Raw genomic sequence first — 23,516 nt, 5'->3', positions numbered from 1 at the left:
CCGCTGAGTTCAAAAATCAAGATATTATTATTTTATTTATGGAAAAACTTGTATGTATGAAGAAGTTAGACTATTTTTTGGCTTTGGTGTCAAAAATGTTGAGATCCACTGACCTGACCTGTTTCACTAAAAGAATATACAGTATTTGCATATGAACTTGTTGAATCATTTTTTTTTTCCCTAATCAAATAATTGAATTAGTTTATTTTTACTCATTTCATTTTTACTATGTGTAACAAGTGTGCAAAAAGTAATAAAGCAAAGTTACTTTAACATTTTAATAATGTAAAGCTTTATATGTGGCACACTGCTGAAATTGTTAAAATACACATAAAGTTAGTAATCCTCAGAGAGACACTCGACATAATGCATGTAATAAAACATGGAGAGACTCTTAAAGTGAAAAAACTTTATTGATAAAGGCAAGCAGAAACATATGACCAGAGGTGTAAAGAGTCCCTGAAAAACCATACTTGAGTAAAAGTACAGATTCCTTACAGCAAAACGACTCCATTACAAGTTACAAGTCACCAATTCCAATATGACTTGAGTAAAAGTCTTTGAGTATCTGATTTTAACAGTACTTCATTATTTTACTCTAAATATAGGCTCATAGTCCTCGACACCTGAGAGACATACCAGTGAAAATAAGAAACATTTGATTTGTAAGATGATTTAAAAACTAAATAAAACTGAACGCCTCAAAGGCGACACAACAGCCTCTTAAACGTCTACAAACTCTCAAGTCTCAGTTCAGCTCAAGTGCACAAAAAGGTCCAAAGTAAACCCATATCCTTCTAAAAGGTCTGGTCAATATAGCGGATAAATGAAATAGTCTAAGGCTTCTTGCACTGGATGTGCTGGTTTCATCAGCGGCTGCAGTCATGAACTCATAAATCAAACACTTGTGATTCATCAAATCCCTGCTAATGCTCTCGCATTCACATAAAGAAGCCTTGGTGACATGTTTGGGTGAGTAAAGACAAAACACACAAGATATAGTCCCTTCAATGCCCTTAGATCGCGATATCGCTTCTTTATAACAGAAATAAACTGCTGCAGAAGAAGTTAGGTGCCATGCAAAATGTAATGTGTAACTGCATTACTAAACACAAATATATTGGAGTAAAAAGTACAATTACTTGTTAAAAAATGTAGTCAAGTACAGAGTAAAAGTTGCTAATATCTTTGAAACTCAGTACAACTACAAAGTAGCCAAAAAGATACTTAAGTACAGTAACTAATTACATTTACTCAAATACTTTACACCACTGCATATGACAGATATACAGCAGAAGTAGCAAAATATAAACAAATGGGATTTTTTAAAAATCTGACACTGAAAGAGAAAGAGCAAGCAAATAAGCTTCACACTTGAAGAATATTTAAAGTTCAGCGTTCTGCTTTAGATTTAAGCACTTCCTGAAAAACATATAAAGGCATAAATTAAAATAAATCTCTCAAAAATACAGTCTATGCAAATCAGATCATGAGAAATGACATCATCAATCATGTACCTGATGTGTGAATATGAGCTTGACCTCGTTCAGCTCTTCTGGATCTGATGTCATAAACCAGAATAAGGACAGTAGCCACGCCCACCAGAGCAGAGAGGACCAATCGGATCACAGCTTCAGTGGGACCACAGCAGTGGACAGGGTCTGAGGAATAAAAGCATCAAACTGAGATCAGCTCAGCCAATAAGTGTGAGTGAACTCGGTCTGTCATCTCAAACTGTAAAATGATTCAATATTGAACAGTTAATAATATTTAATGGACAGGACAAATGATTTCTACTGACCATAGAGAGAAACTCTAAATGCTTTTGATGAGAATCCTGCTGAATTTATCACTAGCCCATAATCTCCAGCATGTTCAGTTGTGATGTTTGTGATGGTCAGAGATCCAGTTTGGTTGTCCAGCTTCAGTCTGTCTCTGAATCTCCCATCAGCACGTTCATCATGTACAGCGATGATGTTGAATGATTTAATGATTTCTGCTATTACAATGTTTTCATCTCCAAACCACCACATAATCCAATCAACATCCTTCACTTCAGTAAGACCAGAGTCTAGAGCGACTGAATCTCCCTCCGTCACGGACACTGACTTCACTTCATCTGTCAAACACACACATGGAGAACAAACAGAAACACAGATTAATACTGTTAAATAAATGTATAATGCTTTACTAAATTAAATAGTTTAAAATGTAAAATAAGCAATATCATAAAACAACTACAGCAAAATAGTGTATGGATTAATTTCATTCAAAAAACAGTTGAAACCTTTTTTTAACTCACCATGGACAGAGAGAAGGATAGTCCTCATATAGTTGGTCTGATAATATCCAGTATGTTCAGTTGTGGTGTTTGTGATGGTCAGAGATCCAGTTTGATTGTCCAGCTTCAGTCTGTCTCTGAATCTCCCATCAGGAACATCATCATATACAGTGAATCTGTCGGCCGTTACATTGATTTCAGCGATTACAGTGATTCCAAACCTCCACTGAATCACATCATCATCCTTCACTTCAGTGAGACCAGAGTCTAGAGTGACTGAATCTCCCGCCTTCACTGATTTGTGAACTGGATAAACTATCATAATCATGGAGCACAAACAGAAACAGGGTTCATCACAGATTGAGACAGTCATTTACAGAAGGACATCGTTTGACATTTTAATTTGAAATGAATATGATCATTAAACAACAGAAGCAAAGTGGAGTTTGGATTAATAATTGAATTACTGCACTCTAAAAACAACCCAAATTGGGTTGAAAATGGACAAACCCCGCGATTGGGTTATTTTAGCCCAGCGGTTGGGTTAAATATTTGCTCAACATGCTGGGTAGTTTTATTTAACCCAACTATTCTTTAAAAATGACTATATGGCTGGCTTAAAAAGAACCCAAAATCAGACACATAATTACTAGAGGCAACAATAATAATCAAAAGGTGAACATTTATTAATAAGCAATTTAATACATGTTTGTTTAATTATCATTCATTAAACGTATTAATACATTTTCATTTAATAAACATTAATTTCCAACATATTTTAGGTTATTTTTAAGCAAGCAATATTGCATTTTTTTAAAAAAATAGTTAAATTAAATAAAACTACCCAGCACGGTGTGCAAACATTTAACCCAACCGCTGGGTTTGTCCATTTTCAACCTAACTTGGGTTGTGTGTGCTCATTAAAATATAAAACATGTGAAATTGATATTTGACTCACCAAAGACATTGAGCCAGAATCTCTTGATCACACTGTTGATCTGTAGTTCATAATCTCCAGCATGTTCAGTTGTGGTGTTTGTGATGGTCAGAGATCCAGTTTGATTGTCCAGCTTCAGTCTGTCTCTGAATCTCCCATCAGGAACATCATCATATACAGTGAAGCTGTCGGCCGGTTTATTGATTTCAGCGATTAAAGTGTTTCTAAACCTCCACTGAATCACATCATCATCCTTCACTTCAGTGAGACCAGAGTCTAGAGTGACTGAATATCCCGCCTTCACTCTCTTCTGTTCATCTGTATCACCAAACGCACAGAACAAACAGGAACAGTCACAGATTAATAATGTTAAACAACTTCATAATGGCTTACTAAATTACATATTTTAAAATTTAAAATAAACAATAAAACTAACAAATTAGTGAATTAATTAATTTCAATTTTGTCATTACAAAAACAGGTGTAAACGTTTTTAACACACCAAAGACAGTGAAATAGAAATAAACCATCACACTGTTGATCTGTCGTTCATAATGCCCAGCATGTTCAGTTGTGATGTTTGTGATGGTCAGAGTTCCAATTTTTTTTCTCAGCTTCAGTCTGTCTCTGAATCTCCCATCAGGAACATCATCATATACAGTGAAGCTGTCGGCCGTTACATTGATTTCAGCGATTACAGTGTTTCTAAACCTCCACTGAATCACATCATCATCCTTCACTTCAGTGAGACCAGAGTATAGAGTGACTGAATCTCCCTTGAACACTGATATTTCAGCTTTATCACCAAACACACACAGAGCACAAACAGAAACAGGGTTCAACACAGACTGAGACAGTCATTTACAGAAGTAATTGGTTTGACAATTTAATTTGAAATGAATATCATCATTAAACAACAGAAGCAAAATGGAGTTTGGATTAATAATTGTATCTTTGTGCTGATTAAAATATAACACGTGAAACTGATATTTAACTCACCAATGACAATGAGCCTGAATCTCTTGCTCACACTGTTGATCTGTCGTTCATAATCTCCAGCATGTTTAATTCTGATGTTTGTGATGGTCAGAGATCCAGTTTGATTGTCCAGCTTCAGTCTGTCTCTGAATCTCCCATCAGGAACATCATCATATACAGTGAAGCTGTCGGCCGGTTTATTGATTTCAGCGATTACAGTGTTTCTAAACCTCCACTGAATCACATCATCATCCTTCACTTCAGTGAGATCAGAGTCTAGAATGACTGAATCTCCCTCCTTCACTCTCTTCTCTTCATCAACCCCGCCTGAAGAACAGAGTTTTTCAGATTAAAGCTTTAAAATCACTTGATGTTGGTTTGATGAAGCTTCACTAAAATACTTTTATTCATTTAAATGTGAAGTGAATAATATTCTGCAGCAGTACAAAGACAAAAGAAGATGAATGAAAAGAGAAATAGATTTATAAATGGAACGATAACTAAATAAAAAAGACACTTTAATGTTTAATGTCACACTAACACTAAAGCTGTTGAGTATTTGAGCTTCATATTTACTTTATTTCCTTTAAAAGATTAGTTTGCTTCAAAATGAAAATGTCCTGATGATTTCCTCACCCACATCTCATCCAAGATGTTCATGTCTTTCTTACTTTAGTGGAAAAGAAATAATTTTTTTTTAGGAAAACATTCCAGGATTTCTATCCACATAATGGACTTCAATGGGAACCAACGGTTGAAGGTCCAAATCAATGCAGTTTCAAAGGCAGGGCTTCAGAGTTTGATCTAAACAAACCATCGGCCACATTTACAACACAAATACACATTTATATACTTTTTAACCTCATCACGTCGGAAAGTACACAAACATGACGTACGTGAAAGTACCGACCCAGTGTTAAAACAAATGCGCACAAAAGTAAAGGTAAAACAACGATGTCGAAGGTCAGGCGTGACCTTTCCAACGTGATGACATCATACGCCATGAAGAATCATACGCCACGAAGAATCACACATGTGCAGATCCTGGAAACGAACGTTTTTCCTCAAAAAACGTAATTTATTTTCCACTGAAGAAAGAAAGACATGAACATCTTGGATGAGATGGGGGCGAGTAAATTATCAGGACATTTTTATTTTGAGGTGAACTAATCCTTCAACGGAGTGTCTGTTTACACTAACTCCGCTCACCAATATTTGGTTGGGACCAAGGTTATTATAGTTTTGCATTTTTAAATTAGTTTTTATTTTATTATCGTTTTCGATTTTGAAACAAATTTCAGTTTAGTTTTAGTTAGTTTTATAAATTATTTTGCTAGTTTTAGTTTAGTTTTTATTTTGTAAACACATTTCTATTTAGTTTTTATATATTTCGTTTCAGTTTTAGTTTTAGTAATTATAGTTCCCTTTCGTTCAATCACTACGACGTACGTTAGTGACTAACGAATGGGGGTTTCGCTTAGAAGCCAATCATCTTCTTCGTATTCAACAGCGCCCAATGGCAGTGCCAATGCCATGGGCATGCGGAATTTGCATGCGTAACTCCGCCCCACCTCGTGGGTATATCAGGAAGTACGCTGGCAACATCGCATTATGTTTCTGCTTTGGAGCCAAGAGGATCTCTTCACTCCTACAAGCCTGATCTGAGTCTTCGACAGCTTTCGAGACGAGCAGCTTTCCAGAGGCGTTGGTGTTACGGCGCGTTCCAGTGATCATCATACTGCCTGCCTGCTGATCTGCGCAGTGGTCCGCTAGACAGCTGGTGTGTGGTCCCTGGGCGCTTCGGTGTTCTCTGCGAGGCTTTCCTCTCATAAAAGAGCTTACACGTGGCACGTCCTTTTCAGGATGTCTCGTCCGTGTACTTCTGGGTGTGGTCGGTTGCTTTCCTCCTCTGATGGGCACGAACACTGTCTGGTATGTTTGGGCTTTCAGCATGCTCAGACAGCGTTCGTGGATGCGTCATGTTCTCACTGCGGGAACATGACCATTGCAGTGTTGCGGTCAAGACTCCATGACCTTCGTACTGAAGTGAGAGTCCCCTCTACCACACCCCGATCTACTGAGTCCCAGAGGCCCAGTACTTCGGCTGGTGGTCAGGGTGACTTGACAGTTACGGTGTGGAACAAAGCCCCGACGCTCATGCCTCGGGCCACACCCCCGTCTTGCACATTGCAACCCGCGAGCGTTCAGACGCAGATCGCGGGGCCGGCTCCGGCCCCCCCGCGCATCTCGTTTGGCGCTCCGGAGGAGGATGCGATGTCGATCACCGCATCACAAGGTGGGCTCGAGTCCTCTGGAGATGATGACTCGGCTGTGCTGCCGCCTTCGGGCGTGCCAGCATTGCCCGAGTCAGATCCAGAGCTGACAGCCATGTTGTCTTGGGCAGCCGCGAGCTTAGGGATAGAGTGGAACCCTCCGCCCTGTCCCGAACGTTCAAGGCTCGATGATTGGTTTTTGGGGGCCCGCGCTGACAACCGTCAGTCCCCGCCCTCAATACCTTTCTTTCCCGAGCTGCATGAGGAACTCACGCGGTCCTGGAAGTCCCCGTTGTCTTCCCGCGACCGTTCGGTGGCTTCCTCCGCCTTCTCCGTCCTCGATGGGGCGGCAGCTAAAGGGTACACTGGGATCCCTCCAGTTGAACGTTCTGTTGCGATGCAACTGTGTCCTCAGAGCGCTTCAACCTGGCGTGGTGATCCTAAGCACCCCTCCAAAGCCTGTCGGTACACATCAACCTTGGTGTCGAAATCACACAGAGCCGCGGGGCAGGCTGCCGCTTCGCTGCATGCCATGGCGATCCTTCAGGTCTACCAGGCCAGGATCCTCAAGGACATGCACGCGGGTGGAGTTGATCCGGGGCTCTTAAATGAGCTGCGTGCCGCCACCGACCTCGCTCTCCGGGCGACGAAGGTGACCGCACGCTCCCTGGGTCAAGTGATGTCCACAAATGTGGTCCAGGAGCGTCACTTATGGCTGAACCTGGCCGATATGCGGGACACCGAGCGGACCCGGTTCCTCGATGCCCCCATATCCCAGGCCGGCCTCTTCGGCGGGGCGGTTGAGGACTTCGCCCAACAGTTCTCAATCGCCCAGAAGCAGACTGAGGCTATAAAACACGTACTGCCCCGGCGGCCAGCTGCTGCCTCCACCCAGCCGCCGGCACAGTCGCCTCAGTCTGCTCCACGCCGAGGACGCCCTCCTAAGGCTCCTGCCCCTCCCACCCGGTCCAAGCAGCAGCCTTCACCCGGGCCGGGTCGCGGAGGAAGCCGTAGGAAGGCGTCCAAGTCCCCTCAGGCCGCCCCGCGCCCCGCTAAACGCCAGGCCAAGCGGCGCTCCTGAGACGGACGGCTCAGGGATGGGAAATTCTTTCGAGGAGATGGTAGCAGGACCACTCCTTCCCCCGGTGGAGGGCCGGGGGAGAATCCTTTGTTCAGCTGCTGGCCCCCGGGTCAGCAGCACCCTATGTTGGTCAAAGAAAGAATTAACACTCCCATCCCTGAGCCCTCAGAGTCCGGTGATGACGGTGCGCGCCACCCACGGGTCCCGCCACTCGCATCCCACTCTGTCGCCAGCCTCCTGGCAGAGCAGATCCCAGTGGAACGTGCGTCCTTCCCTGGTCTCCTCTGTCAGGACGCAGCTGTCAACCGTGCCCCCGCACCGGGACGCCCCACAGCCTCCCATGTCCGGGCCGGTGACGCTGCATCGCTGCAAGCCCACACCGGGTACGTCTGTACTCCGTATGACCCCGCTGGTGCAGTTTCTGGATGTCTGGCTTCAGCTTCCAGGGCTGTCCCGCTAGGTCGAGCAGACCGTCAGGCGCGGCTACACGATTCAGTTCGCGCGGGTTCCTCCCTGCTTCCGGGGAGTCCGTTCCACCATGATCGGGGCCAACGCCCCCGTCATGCGAGCGGAGATTGCCACCCTACTGGCGAAGGGTGCGATCGAACCTGTCCCTCCAGCCGAGATGAATTGCGGGTTTTACAGCCCGTACTTCATTGTACCCAAAAAGACCGGTGGGCTACGGCCAATCCTGGACCTGCGCGTCTTGAACCGTTACCTTCACCGGTTTCCGTTCAAGATGTTGACAGCGAAACGCCTTTTCGAATGCGTTCGTCCACACGATTGGTTTGCAGCGATCGACCTGAAGGACGCCTACTTCCATGTCTCCATTTTGCCTCGACACAGACCGTTCCTACGGTTTGCTTTCGAGGGGCGGGCATATCAGTACGCAGTTCTACCATTCGGGCTATCTCTGTCCCCTCGCGTCTTTACGAAGATTGCCGAGGCAGCCCTTGCGCCCCTTCGGCAGCACGGGGTTCGCATCCTGAACTACCTCGACGACTGGCTCATACTGGGTCACTCTCGAGAGCAGGTTTGCGGACACAGAGATTTGGTGCTCCATCACCTAGCCCGTCTGGGCCTTCGGGTCAACTGGGAGAAGAGCAAACTTTGCCCCGCGCAGAGGATCTCTTTTCTCGGTATGGATATCGACTCGGTCGCCATGTGCGCGCAGCTTTCGAGCGAGCGCGCGCAGTCTCTGCTGACTTCGCTTCGACAGCTCGAGGGCAAGAGTGCGGTTCCACTGAAACTGTTTCAGAGGCTCCTGGGGCATATGGCATCTGCAGCCGCGGTAACGCCGCTCGGATTGCTTCATATGAGACCGCTTCAGCACTGGCTACGCGATCGAGTCCCGAGATGGGCATGGCGGTCTGGCACGCTCCGGGTACAAGTGACTCGGGCCTGCTTACAGACACTCACCCCGTGGTCGAACCTCAGTTTTCTACGGACCGGAGTGTCCTTAGAACGAGCTTCCAGGCATGTTGTTGTGACAACAGATGCATCATCCCAGCGCCTTCTGCATGTCAATTGCCTCGAGTTACTGGCAGTACGGTTCGCCCTGCACCGCTTCCGAGCGTTGCTGAGGGGTCAACATGTGCTAGTCAGGACAGACAACACGGCCGTAGTAGCGTACATCAACCACCAGGGCGGTCTACGCTCCCACCGTATGTCTCAACTCGCCCGCCATCTCGTTTTGTGGAGTCAGAAGCGCCTGAGGTCCCTTCGTGCTGTCCACATCCCTGGAGACCTGAACTGTGCAGCCGACGAGCTCTCACGGTTTCAGCCTCTCCCCGGAGAGTGGAGACTCCACCCCCAGACGGTCCAGCTGATATGGGAACGGTTCGGCGACGCACAGGTAGATCTGTTTGCCTCCCAGGACTCTTCCCATTGCTCCCTGTATTATTCCCTGACCGAGGGCACCCTCGGCACGGATGCACTGGCGCACAGCTGGCCGTCAGGGCTACGCAAGTATGCGTTTCCCCCAGTGAGCCTTCTTGCACGGGTACTGTGCAAGATCAGGGAGGACAAGGAGCAGGTCATTTTGGTCGCCCCGCTTTGGCACGGCCAGACCTGGTTCCCAGAACTCTTACTCCTTGCGACAGCCCCTCCCTGGCCTATTCCTCTGAGACCGGACCTCCTTACTCAGAGACGGGGCACCTTTTGGCACCCGCGTCCAGCGCTCTGGAAGCTCCACGTGTGGCTTCTGGACGGGACACGGTAGGTTTGAGTAGCCTTCCACCTGCGGTGGTCGCTACCATCACTTCCGCTAGAGCTGAGTCTACACGACGTCTCTATGCGTTGAAGTGGAACCTCTTCGTCACATGGTGCTCTTCCCGCCAAGAAGACCCCTGGAAATGCCCGTTCGGGTCCGTGCTATCGTTTCTCCAGGAGGGGGTGGAGCGAAGGCTGTCTCCCTCCACCCTTAAAGTATATGTGGCCGCAATATCTGCCTACCACGATCTCCTGGGGGACAAAAAGGTAAGTCAGCACGACCTGATCATCAGGTTCCTGAGGGGGGCGAGGAGACTGAATCCTCCTCGCTCTCCTCTCGTTCCCTCTTGGGACCTCTCAGTAGTCTTAAGTTCTCTGCAGAGGCCTCCCTTTGAGCCTTTGCGGTCGGCTGAGATTAAGTTCTTGTCTATGAAGACGGCTCTGCTGACCGCATTGGCCTCGCTTAAGAGGGTCGGGGACCTGCAAGCATTTTCGGTTGACGAAGCGTGCCTTGAGTTCGGGCCGGCTAACTCTCACGTGATCCTGAGACCCCGGCCCGGATATGTGCCCAAGGTTCCTACCACTCCGTTCCGAGATCAGGTGGTGAACCTGCAAGCGCTGCCTTTGGAGGAGGCAGACCCAGCCTTGGCATTGCTCTGTGCAGTACGCGCTCTCCGCGCCTACGTAGACATGACGCAGTGTTTCAGGACCTCAGACCAGCTCTTTGTCTGTTATGGTGGAGAGCGGAAGGGAAGTGCTCTCTCAAAGCAGAGGTTGTCTCACTGGATAGTGGACACCATTGTTTTGGCTTACCAGCAGCAAGGCCGACCATGTCCCCTTGGTGTGAGGGCACACTCCACCCGGAGTGTGGCCTCCTCTTGGGCTCTAGCGCATGGAGCCTCGCTAACAGACATCTGCAGAGCTGCAGGCTGGGCGACACCCAACACATTCGCCAGTGTCCGACTATGTGCTCGCCCCTAGGGGTGGCCGGTAATGGGCCAGGCTCAGGTGTCTTCGCTTGCTCGCCATTCCACTCCAAGGACTGGATACGTGCGATATTTTCCTCAGGTGAGCTCCCCGAGAGCCCTGAGCTCCTCCAGCACTGCTTACGCCGACATCAGTTCAGTCTGCCCTTTCGAGCCCAGACCCTCATGTCCGGCCAGGTGCTCCGTGTGCATGGTTCCCCTCCGGCGACCCCCACACGAGTATTCCCACCGTAAGCCTCCTCAGTGAGCAGGTGTCTTTCCCTTGGCAAGTCCCTGCCACCCCTAGGGTTAAAAATCCACCTTCGGCTGGTACCCTAGAGATCTTCCATATGCAGCCCTCAGCGGGTCATATGTGTATTCTCTAAGTCCTCCCTACGGTAGGCATCTTGGCATTCCCTCACTGGGATATGCTTTCCAGTGTACCTTGGTAATCCTGTGTTAAGTGGGAGTCCTACGGCCTTAAGTGGCGGGATCTCACACTTACGCAGGGCACTGGATGACAGCTGAATGGCGTTGTTGTATAGGATCCCCCATTCGTTAGTCACTAACGTACGTCGTAGTGACTGAACGAAAGGGAACGTCTCGGTTACGTATGTAACCCTCGTTCCCTGAGGAGGGAACGGAGACGTACGTTTCCTTGCCACGTCAGCTGTGCTGCCTGGAACGCGGAGTTCAGTCTTGGCTCCTGCAGCAGTAACATAATGCGATGTTGCCAGCGTACTTCCTGATATACCCACGAGGTGGGGCGGAGTTACGCATGCAAATTCCGCATGCCCATGGCATTGGCACTGCCATTGGGCGCTGTTGAATACGAAGAAGATGATTGGCTTCTAAGCGAAACCCCCATTCGTTAGTCACTAACGTACGTCTCCGTTCCCTCCTCAGGGAACGAGGGTTACATACGTAACCGAGACGTTTAGCAGAGTTACCAGAACGAAGTGTAGAGATCAAATCAAGATTTTTAATTTCAGCAAAGTTTAATGTTTGCACAGATTAGAGTTTACTCTTATGCAGACATCTTAATAATATAAATAAAATAACGGAATACAGATTGTTTTATTTACTGCCATGTCAGCAGCTAAGGCTATATTCATGGCAAAAATTAAATTACAAAAATACAAATAATATCATATAAATACAATAAAACCAAGCAAACACATGTCATATACAAGATTTTTTTAAATCAACTAAAAAAATAAGTGATAAAAAAAATCCAAAACCTTTTCATGCATAATCTTACTAAATAAGTTCTTAAGTGAAATAACTTGATAAAAGAGCATTCTTGTCTTAACCCAGGACAGTCCAACAAAATATGTTTAACGGAGAGGGGAATCTCACAAAACATGCGTAAAGTTGGGTCTTTACCTTTAAGCAAAAAAGCTTGAGTCAAACTATGACCTATACGACAAAAAATGGTCTGAGATTGAACAAAGAACCAAATAAATGCAACGTAAAAATATGAAAGTAAAAATTATAAATTACAGACAAACTCATTCATATTAAAGATGAAATATTGTTAAACAATTAAAAGCTTATTTATTTAAAGATTATTTCTTCAGTAGTACAATGTAGGCTAGCAGTGTGACCACAGCTAAAGTCATCTGACTAAAGCCAACACAAACTGTTGTGAAGATTGAAGACTGAAGTGCGATTAAATAATGACGTGTGTGTGTGTGTGTGTGTGTGTGTGTGTGTGTGTGTGTGTGTGTGTGTGTGTGTGTGTGTGTGTGTGTGTGTGTGTGCGTGTGCATGTGTGTCCTGGTATTCCCTACTTTGTGGGGAAATGTCTCCACACGGATGATAATATTATTAGTAGTAAATTATTTGTAATAACAATGATAACACCTTTGAGCCTGTCAATATTATGCGAACATGAAATCTCAAACACACAGTACTTGCTACTATAGTTTCTGTTGCACCTGCATCTTGCGTCGCGTATGTAACGACACTCTAAAAGCAGTGAACTCAAGTTTAACGTGCATCTCGTTACCTTGTGTCATTTCCCATTTCACTGCCACGAACGCATTCTTTGTGAACAGCCGTTGAACAGGACTAGCGATGTGTATTCACAACCCATTCTCACTCCCAAGGCGTCAAAATCCGAAGCATGGTCAAGTGCCTTCCGCATCACAACGAAGACGCCAAAGTTACCCCTAGGCGTCACTATATTGACACGCTGAGTGCTCCATTGATTTCAGTTGTTTACCCAATGCGTCAGATCAAGACGCATTTTATTCTTTGCATTTGTAAAAGCATACATGATTTTATTCATATTTAAAGGTCCCATGGCATGAAATTTTCATTTTATGAGGTATTTCAACATTAATATGAGTTCCCCTAGCCTGAATATTGTCCCCAAGTGGATAGAAATGTTGATCGGTGTAAACCCGAGTTCTGGCTGTCTCTCTCTGCCTTTGAGAAAATGACAGGCCAGACGAGCCAATCCTGAAGTCTCCTGGTTTGACGTCCGAGCAGGAGCGGTTTCCTCTCTTTCCCCCGCCCAGAGAATCTGACACGCCCATGCAAACACTCGAGATCATCAACGTTACTTGTGAAAGAGTGAACACTGGCAGTTTCTCAGTGTTTGGATGTACAAATGAAAACAGAAGTCTTTCTTCAGTTCCTTCTGATCTGTGATCATTGATTTCTTATGTGTAGCTTATTATTTATTATTTGTGGACACGCAGCGGCTTCTCTCTCTCCCGACAGAACGGTGTTTTCGTGTTTTCTATCTTGTGAGTCAGTGTTTTTGTACGTCCTTGTCGCGTCTATCTGTTCTAAAATGTGCATACAGTCTTTTCTGTTTAACATCAGCAGTCACATCTTTAGAGATAAACTTCACGCACGCCGAAGCTCGGCCTCCAACATCCCCGACCCCCAGTACTGCATCTGGCCCACAGCGGAGGAGCCAAACGCGGCGTGAGATTAAGCAGAAGGGGGGTAAGCGTGAGGGTATCCGGCTAGGCTAGCCAGCTTTCCCCACAATAAACTGGATTAACGTTACATTCGATTACAGCTGTTGTGTCTTTGTTTGCGCTGTGTAACGTTACTCAATGCGCGTCAATGACGCTATTCATATGATTGGAACATATCTAGAAATAATGCTATACTCAACACTTACTAACTCGTTCATCTCGCTGTAATGGTACATTGCATGTGTTACAAAGTTGGTAGAATAATGATGAAGAGGACTCGGTGTGACTGGGACTCGTGTTTATTCAGAACTCTCAGATACAAACACAATAAACCCGCGCTGACTGACAGGGCTCTCATAACTCAGTAGTTACTATAAATAACTTTGTTAGCAATCGCTTCGTCTCCGTGATGTCCGGTTCGCGAACGAATCATTCTTTTGAATCGGTTCTTTTTAGTGAACTGAACCAGTTCACCAAATCGGACTGAATCGTTCTAAACGGTTCGCGTCTCGAGTCAGCGCTGATCCATAATTTACTAAAGTTACTAACTTTCTGACATGAGTGACAGCCCCTCCGACTAGAAATAAACTAATAACCTGAAGTATATCCTGTAACTACAACAGTTCACCCTGAACTGAGACATGCTGAGAGAACTGATGAGAAGTGAACACATATCCATCCGTCTCTCTGGCAGACTCGTGCCTGCTCGTGCCTCGTTAAACCACGCCCCCTCCGCTCATTTAAAATGCAAAGATGTCAGCCAATCACAACAGTGGGCGTTTTTACTGAAGTCTCACAGCAGACACGCCTCTTGAAGCAGGGCATTCAGCCACAGGGCAAACAGCAGTATAGAAAAAATGCCTTTTATTTCTAAATTATGACATTTTATGATGTAAAAATCATACTAATAATATAAGTACACCTCAGAAAACACTATAAAATAATAGAAAAATGCCATGCCATGGGACCTTTAAAGGTTACTTTTATATTTTGGAGCAGCTAACCCAACTCCGACCCTAAACCTACCCACTCCTAAACAATATAGAAACACATAACAAGCAAATACAAGTACAGTCACATCTATTTATTGCAAAAACTGACCAAAAACAGTATAAAAGTATTAACTCATGTTGCATTCCAAGTCTTCTGAAGTCACACGATGTCTTCATGTAAAGAACAGAGTTGATCTTAATGTTTTAATCGCTGAGATGATGATCCCGCCACTCCGTTAACGCACTCATTCATATCTCATTCAAATGATACACACACCTCTTTAGCATGACGCATTCGGTCACAAGACACACGAGAACCAATGACATTTTACAATCAAAGCTGACGTAATGACGCAATTGGTCACGAGACATTCGACAGCCAATGCAATTTCACTATGAAAACTGACGTAACGGGCGGCAATATTTGAAATTTAATGTGTTCGTGATCTTCTGCAGATGGAGACGCTGATCGCTTTTGGGGATTTCCTTCACACAAATCAATCGCTTGGCCTCGGAATATTTGAATTTTTTGAATAAATTGTACATGCAGTTGACTCTGCCTGTTATATCTGCGTTTTATACCACACAAATGGGTAGGTTTAGGGATGGAATGGGGTTGGGTTACATGTTAAAACGTGTCTAGATAGCGTAAATAAAATGATGCTGGCTGATTAAATTGAGAATCACAGTCCAACATGTCATAATGGCAAAATCATAACCCAATATATGATCATCATGACAATAACTTTCCCATGCCCAACGCGTCTGACGCCAAAGGTTTCTCATTTAAATGAATGGAGCACTCAGCGCGTCGATATAGTGACGCCTAGGGGTGCCTTTAGCGTCTTTATTGTGACGCGAAAAGCACTTGACCATGCGTCGGATTTTGACGCCTTGGGAGTGAGAACGGGTTGGTATTCACTGCACACGTCGCGTCACAGGACAGCGGTTAATTAGATTAGATTAGATTAGATTCAACTTTATTGTCATTACACAAGTACAAGTACAAGGCAACGAAATGCAGTTTAGGTCTAACCAGAAGTGCAATAGCAGCAAGTGCAGGATATACAATGGATGCGTAAGTGCAGGACATGGATATGTACTGAATATGTATAAATATGTATAAATAGAGAGACGTTATTACTATAAACAGAACTGAATTTACAGGTGAATATGTACAGTGAATAAATATACAGATGGCTATTACTATAAACAGAATTTACAGGTGAATATGTACTATGAATACAATATACAGATGGCTATTACTATAAACAGAATTTTACAGATAGAGGTATACAATAATATGCTAGGCTAATATGAGGAATAGCAGTGGATTAGGGTAGTGCAATAAATTATGGACAGAGCTATCCGGAAAAAAAAGTGTAAAGTGCAGTGGAAAGTGGTTGCATATTACAGTTAGAAGTACAGTGCAAAATGCAAATGTAAACATTGGTACTATAAATACAGTCGGCAGTGCAAATGAGCATAATCCAGTTAAGATATGGCAGTGCAAGATGCATATGTAAACAGTTGTTACTGTGATAAACAGTCGGTAGTGCAAATAACAAAGTGAAGGCAGATGTGAGGTAGGAGAGTTAGCAGTTTATGAGGGAAGTGGATCAACGGGGGTTTGAGTTCAATAAAGAGACAGCTCTGGGGAAAAAACTGTTCTTTAGTCTGCTGGTCCTGGTCCGGTGGCACCTGAAACGCCTGCCGGAGGGCAGGAGATAAAACAGTCTGTGGGCTGGGTGAGAGGAGTCCTTGAGGATGCTGCGAGCTCGATGCAGACAGCGTTTCCTCTGGATGTGCTCGATGGCAGGTAGTGGAGTCCCTGTGATGCGCTGGGCAGTTTTCACCACCCGCTGCAGTGCCTTGCGCTCCGCAACAGAGCAGCTCCCATACCATACTGCCACACAGTTGGTCAGGATGCTTTCTATTGCGCAGCGGTAGAAGTTCACCAGGATAGCCGAGGAGAGCTGATTCTTCCTCAGTGTCCTCAGGAAGAAGAGGCGCTGGTGAGCCTTCTTGACCAGGCTGGAGGTGTTGGTCGTCCACGTGATGTGGATCCCCAGGAACTTGAAACTGGAGACACGTTCAACAGCCATTCCATTGATGTGGATGGTGTCGTGTGTGCCTCTTGACTCCTTCCTGAAGTCCACGATGAGCTCCTTCGTTTTGGTGGTGTTGAGGAGCAGGTTATTATCAGCGCACCATGTGGCCAGGTGCTGGATCTCCTCCCTGTAGGCAGTCTCATCGTTGTTGCTGATGAGCCCAATCACCGTAGTGTCGTCCGCAAACTTGACGATGGAATTAGATCCATACACAGGCTTGCAGTCGGCGGTGAAGAGGGAGTAGAGAAACGGACTTAGCACACAGCCCTGTGGTACGCCAGTGTTGAGTGTGATGGATGTGGAGCAGGTGAATCCTGAACGAACATTCTGGGGTCTGTCAGTTAGTAAGTCAGTTAATCTCTTCAGCTCACTCACTTCACGGGCTGTAGCTCCATATACACACACTCACTCAACCGCTACAGGTCAGATTTTCCGCCACAGTAAAGAGAGATTATTAAATACGAAAACTTTATTATTTTATTTCAGTTAGTTTTTCAGTAAGAGTTGTTAGCTTCGTTTAGTTTTAGTTTTTCATTTATTATGATTTTTTTTTTTTTTTTTTTAGTTTACGAAAATGTTTTTTGACCAATAGTTTTAGTCTTAGTTTCAGTTTTCGTTTACGAAAATAACCTTGGTTGGGACAGACAAAAGTAGAAAAAACGATCTGATCTGTCAGCAGCAGTGGCCTAGGGAGTAATGTGCATTACGAATGCTTTTGACGTGATGGACCCCAGTTGGAATCCGCATTTTCACTCTTCTCCCTTTTCCCATCGCATATCAGATTGGAAAGGCATTTATTTTCAATAAATATGAAGACAATATGAGAATTAAAGGTCTTGTTCTTCGTGATCCCATTTTTCAAAATTTAGTTAGTGTGTAATGTTGCTGTTAGAGCATAAATAATACCTGTAAAATTATAAAGCTCAAAGTTCAATGCCAAGCGAGATATTTTATCTAACAGAAGTTCCCTTTCAAAGCCTACAGCGAACGGCCGGTTTGTTCTACATCCCAGTACATCCTGCTTTAATTACGTCAGTAGAACAGTTTATTGACTAACCTCCGCTCACAAGAATATGCGAAAAAGGGGGCGTGGTCTTGTTGCTCCCTCGTGGAGAAGAGGAAGTGTTGCGTTTGGTTCGGTTCGGTTCGGTTCGGTTGTGTTTGTCGCCATGTCGTTCAGACGCTGTTATTTTCATCCCGGAGTCAAATCACCTTTGTTCGGCCTTCAGGGGCTGTAGTTTGAGCGCGTTCATCTCCCCGTTATGGTAAGAGGCGGGACCTTTCCGGGCAACGTGCCCTAAGCTGCTGTCCAATCACAACACGGGGCCCGCTGGCACAATCAGAACTCATTACGTATTTCTGAAGGAGGGACTTCATAGAACAGGGAAATCTTTCAAGCCATTTTGAGGACAGTGAAAACAGCGGTATACAGATAAGTAAATTGTGTGAAAAATACTGTGTTTTTTTACACCTGAAACATGAACACATGTTATATTGCACACTGTAAACACAATCAAAGCTTCAAAAAAACACGAAAAACGGGACCTTTAAAGTGACTAATGGTTATTTAATAATAATTGTTTATTGGGTAGGGTCAGGGGTTGGTGTAGGGGGGGCTTTATTTTCCCAATAAGGTGGCATTTATTAATAAATATAATAATTTTCACTCAATATGTTATCATTCAGGGCTGTACATTAACTTTTTTTGCACATAGCACTGGTGCAAAAGAGGTTGAGCATTTTGTAGCACTGGTCAGCACAATTGACCTATCGGTAAGCCCCTCCCCTCGAATGTAGATGAGCCAATAGCAGTTGAGTATCAGTTGCGCTGGGACCGGAACTTGGACATCTTTAGGTGTCAGCGCCATAGAGAAACATTGGAAAATCCGAAGCTCTCATCGGTTTGATGGTGTTTATGATACAAAAATGCTAGAATGTCGTGCCTGAGGTACTGTAACACTGACTCCAGGTGTCCTGAGAGGATTTTCTGGTTGTCATACTCTCGTTAATTTACGATTAAAGTCCCTGCTAACATACAAACCGAAATAACAAACTGTTCTCACGTCATGTGACACTGTAGGTCAAAAACACGAAGGTCTACATTTCAGTGCCTCTCCATATTAAACTGGTTATATGCAAACTAATTTAATTTTAGAAATGTTTAAGGTCTACATTATCTGTCCTACTAAGGAGGACTCATATTTTGATGGGCATTATAGTCTATGGGTAACGTAGTGAAAGGTAGAGCTCGCAAGCAGTTTATCGGAGTTGTTTTGCAGACACAAAGTTTAACAGTTATTAACTGCACCCTCGAAAAGGCATAAAGTTTGTGTATATGTTTGTTTACTGTGAGTGTTTTTGTGTAATTTGCTGTGTATGTTAATGGTAATGCAACGGAGAGTTTGTGGATGAGACGTTAATGCGCACTTCTTATGCTTTGTTTGTTCAGCTCTTACGATGATTTTTTGGAGTGAAAAAGGACATAATAAACTTGATAAACCATCAGTAAAGTTTGGCCATCATTCGGACGGGGTATACGCTACATTCTGTGTCCAAAAACATCTTGGGATAAGGTTTTCACACTGACAGCTGTCACTGTAAGATATAGCAACTCCGTTTGTTTGTCCGAGTTAGCAACAGTAACTAAGGCAGGGTTGCCAACTTTTGAGATCAGGTTGGAGTGAGATTTTCTTTTCTTTTGGGGGGGGGGTACTTAACCAATTACCGTACGATTATATCGATTTCAGTATCAATTCATAGCCTGCTGTACATATAAGATTATATCGTATATCGATTTCAGTATCAATTCATAGCCTGCTGTACATATAAGGAAATAAGGATATGTCTGTTATTAACATTTTAAAATTTCCCATTTAAAGAAATCTAGTGTTTGATCCAGGGCTTAAAAACTGAAAAAAATATCAATCGGTTCACTCCGAGCAGAATCAATATTATAGCGTTTCCGTTTTTGCGTTCCTCAATAAACATTACTGTTCCGAAAACGGTTTGATATGAAAAAATACCGGTTAATAACGTTATTTTGATTTAGCCTATACTTTAAACAAATATGTATAAATAGACTTATTTTCACTCAATAATAATATAACGCTTGGTAATTAAACTTGAATATTTATTTCATAACATTTTTAAAACCAGAAATACATGCATTAATTACAAAGCATAAACAGCGGACCTGTTTTAATGGAGCGTTAGAAAATCTAAAGTGGCCCTCTTATGCCGAATTATTTTCATAGAGTGATAACATTCTTTGTACATAACTTTTTTTCAACACGACTTGTTTTAAAAATTGCATGAATAAAGAATAAATAAACTGGATAACCATTGCTCTTTTAATGCACCGTCAACTGGTAATTTCAAAGCAAACACTGCGCAACGTCCTTGCATCCCATAATCAAATTCAGTCAGCTAATAAAGCTCGATCATTTAATGCAATATAACATACCATTTAATACGAAGCATCAACCGTCTATATAGAAAACATTGAGCTGTCCTGTATTGGCAATCTGAAAGACTATAGGACAAATGTTTGATAGATGCTATAGCCTACTTGGACAGGCTTAAACAAAATAAGCCATAAACTAGCCTAAATCAGTCTATTTGAGCTTAAAGTCCGTACTGCTTATTTAAACGTTCGAAAAGAATGTCCTCCAATACCTGCGCTTTCATTGATGACCTCAGCGGGGAAAGAAATGTACTTGAGGCATGAAAATGCGCGCGCTCTACACTGACTTGCGTTACCGGTAGATTCATAGATGATGCTGCGCGGGCATTTCACTCACGCTTGATCCGTCAACGTCACATGCTGTAGCTACTCAATTCATGATTGGTCACTGCCAAATTAAAATATTAAAGAGAACGATAAAATAACGTTATTAACCGGTTAATGGTCATTTCAAATTAACGTTTCTGTTCAGAACGATTCAAATTGATTTTGATTTTGTTTCCGTTTTTGTTCCTCTTAAATTTTCGTTCGTTTCCGGTTTTCGTTTTCGTTCCTTGAACCGGTTCAGAGCCCTGGTTTGATCATATCAAAATATTTATTAAAATGCAAAACTGCAATACTTTTTTGAGCAACTAGATTAGATACATGTATATTGATTAAAGAGCCATAAAGGCACCAGTGGGTAATGGCATTACAAATGGAAATTATTATTTTTCAAGCCACAAAATGACTCTAATTTGCCTCTTTGAATAAGAATTCTCTAATTCAACCTTAATACTAATTGTAATATAAATAAGAAAAATATTAGAAGAAAAATATTTTAAGTGGTCAGGACCATAATTATTGCACAGATAGTATTTAGTACCAAAATATCTCAAAATATTCAATTAATATTTTTGAACTAAAATATAGAACATTTATTCAATTGAAAAATAGTTAAGGTGTATGGTCACAGTTGACCATCAATGTGTATGAGTGTATGAGGGCTAAGTACAGGAAAAACATTAACATTTATGTTAACAATGTTGCATCTCCATCACTCTCTATAATAAAACGATCCTGTATGGTTGACGTAATAATCAATGCACACTTTGCTGTACTGTTTACCAAAACTTGCTGCAAACACCTGAAGTGGAGATGTTGTGTATCAAGCCATTCAAATGCATTGACACAGCGCTAGAAGTATTGAGAGCTCCGTGGAGCACGTGACCGCGCGCACCCGCGAGATGAGAGAGCATGTCGCATCTCCGTTTTTCAACACTCTGGCTTTAACTGTTATGCCATATTAGCGCCAAAACGCTATTTATTGTTTGAATTTCGCATTAAAACTTAAACAAATCTAAAAGCTTAGACTTTGTTTAATATCAAAAGCAGGTTTGGCAGTTTGGCGTGAGATTAAGTCAGGCAGCGTGAGAGCATGAGAATGAGCCTGAAAGCGTGAGTGTCACGTCAAATGCGGGAAAGTTGGCAACCCTGACTAAGGGGGGCGGGGCTTACCGATAGGTCAATTGTAGCACAAGTATAAAACGTACATTTCATCTCATAAAACAACCTCAAGAGGCACAAATCGTCCCTTAAACAGGCAAGTGACTGGCAAAACGACTGATGTTTCATACAGGGTACGCAAAAATCTTAAGAAAACTTTTCAGAGAAATATTTTCTTTCTTTGTCCAAAATGGCAAACTGCTGGAATGTAACACTTATTGCTGACGGTGTGCCATGTCATCTTCTCCTGTTATTGTCACTTGCACCGCCTGTCATATGTATAGCATAGCCTTCTCTTGTTATTGGCGATTCTATTACACGGAACGTGAAAATAGAGACACTAGCCACCATAGTCACATGTTTACCAGGAGCCAGAGTGCCTGACATCAAAGCAAATTTAAAAGTGCTGGCTAATGCTAATCGTAAATTCTCTAAGATTATTATTCACGTTGGCACTAATGATGTTCGACTTCACCAGTGAGAGATCACCAAAATGAACATTAAAGAGGTGTGTGTACTCATGTGATGTGAGCAAATTTGTTTCGCTTTGGCCCCCTCCCAGTTAGAAGGAGTGATGAGATACTTAGCAGACTGTCCTCACTCAATGGCTGGTTGTCTAAGTGGTGTCCGCAGAATAACATAGGGTTCATAGACCTTTTGGGGCAGACCTGACCTAATAAAAAGAGATGGTGTTCATCCCTCCTGGGGTGGTGCCGCTCTTCTTTCTAGTAATCTGGCTCATAGTCTTAGAGTTGAACCTTGACTAACTGAGGCCTAGGTCAGGAAGCAGACGGACTGGCTTAACCAACCGTCTGCTAGCTGTCTCACGTCACAGAAGTCAGATAAATCCCAACACATAGAGACTCTTTTACCTAGATATTATCACAAAGAGACTGTTGGCCGAATCAGGGCCGGATTAACCATTAGGGCAACTGGTCACTTGCCCAGGGGCACAGGACATCTAAGGGGCCCTGGGCACTGTCAATATTATGTTAGATCACGTTATAAACGCAATCCTCACTTTCCTAATATGCAGATTTTTGCAACCCGTTCGATCAAAATATGTTAAATCACGTCAAAAACAGTGTCTGTAGCTTCTTGCGCTGCTGCGCAGCGAGAGGACGAGCTGTCACGCCGAATCACGTGACTTGAAGCTCTGAAATCAGCTGTTGAGGCGGGTGGACAAAATTTGGCCTGGTTTGGGGTCAGTTTGGTTGTTTTCAAACATCTACATTTTATAGTCTAATTGGTTAATAATAAACTCAAGTGTGCATCATGACACACACCGGCCCACATCCCCCTTCTCTATGACGTAGAGTCAGCTGGCGTTGGTGTTGACGTCGCCGACGAGCACGCACTTTCAGCCAATCAGCGATCAGCAGGGAGTCGCGACTCGCGCTCATTCATGACAGGTTTTCAGCGCGAAATTGTAGCTGGATATCAAATGATCGCTATGCCAAAGTGGCATAAATATGTAAGTTATCTACAGTAATGAGTGGGAGAGTGACCCAACTCTCAAAACGTGGATTACACCTGTGACTCAAAGACTCTTACATATAACTAACTCAAAGAGCACGGTTGAATGATTGAATTTAAATAGTATATGACTCCTGTCCATCATGGTGTGCACACTGGCCTGATCAGGACATCTGCACCTTTTAAAGCGTCTAGACTGCGCTGTACTCGTCCCAACAGCTGCTGAAAGAGGTTTGAATAAACGATTAATCCATTTTGACCGTGTTAAGTTCTGCGTTATGTTCTATAAATATTGTACTTCACGAAAGACATAACGTTACTGTAGTT

At 43.7% G+C, this 23,516-nt stretch overlaps 1 protein-coding gene across 2 annotated transcripts in view; it reads right to left on the bottom strand.

Annotated features, from left to right (window-relative positions):
* Positions 1–395: 395 nt before the first annotated feature.
* LOC307141672 (uncharacterized protein) overlaps positions 396–23,516 on the bottom strand; it is a 50,702-nt gene continuing 27,581 nt past the window's right edge. The window contains exons 2-8 of one of the 2 annotated variants that reach the window (XM_079842051.1): positions 4,218–4,523; positions 3,721–4,014; positions 3,240–3,536; positions 2,303–2,596; positions 1,802–2,119; positions 1,518–1,661; positions 396–1,422 (exon numbers count right to left, since the gene is read on the bottom strand). In XM_079842051.1, the coding sequence (XP_079698177.1) occupies positions 1,412–1,422; positions 1,518–1,661; positions 1,802–2,119; positions 2,303–2,596; positions 3,240–3,536; positions 3,721–3,748 (1,092 nt within the window). In that variant the 5' untranslated portion in view covers positions 3,749–4,014; positions 4,218–4,523 and the 3' untranslated portion in view covers positions 396–1,411. Of the gene's footprint in view, positions 1,423–1,517; positions 1,662–1,801; positions 2,120–2,302; positions 2,597–3,239; positions 3,537–3,720; positions 4,015–4,217; positions 5,279–23,516 lie in introns of those variants that run through there. The other variant, XM_079842052.1, reaches the window with a different exon arrangement.

Source organism: Gobio gobio (assembly GCF_949357685.1).
Source record: "Gobio gobio genome assembly, chromosome: 18".
Taxonomy (NCBI): domain Eukaryota; kingdom Metazoa; phylum Chordata; class Actinopteri; order Cypriniformes; family Gobionidae; genus Gobio; species Gobio gobio.
The sequence above is the reverse complement of the archived record's forward strand: the minus strand, read 5'-3'. Positions and strand labels throughout refer to the sequence as shown.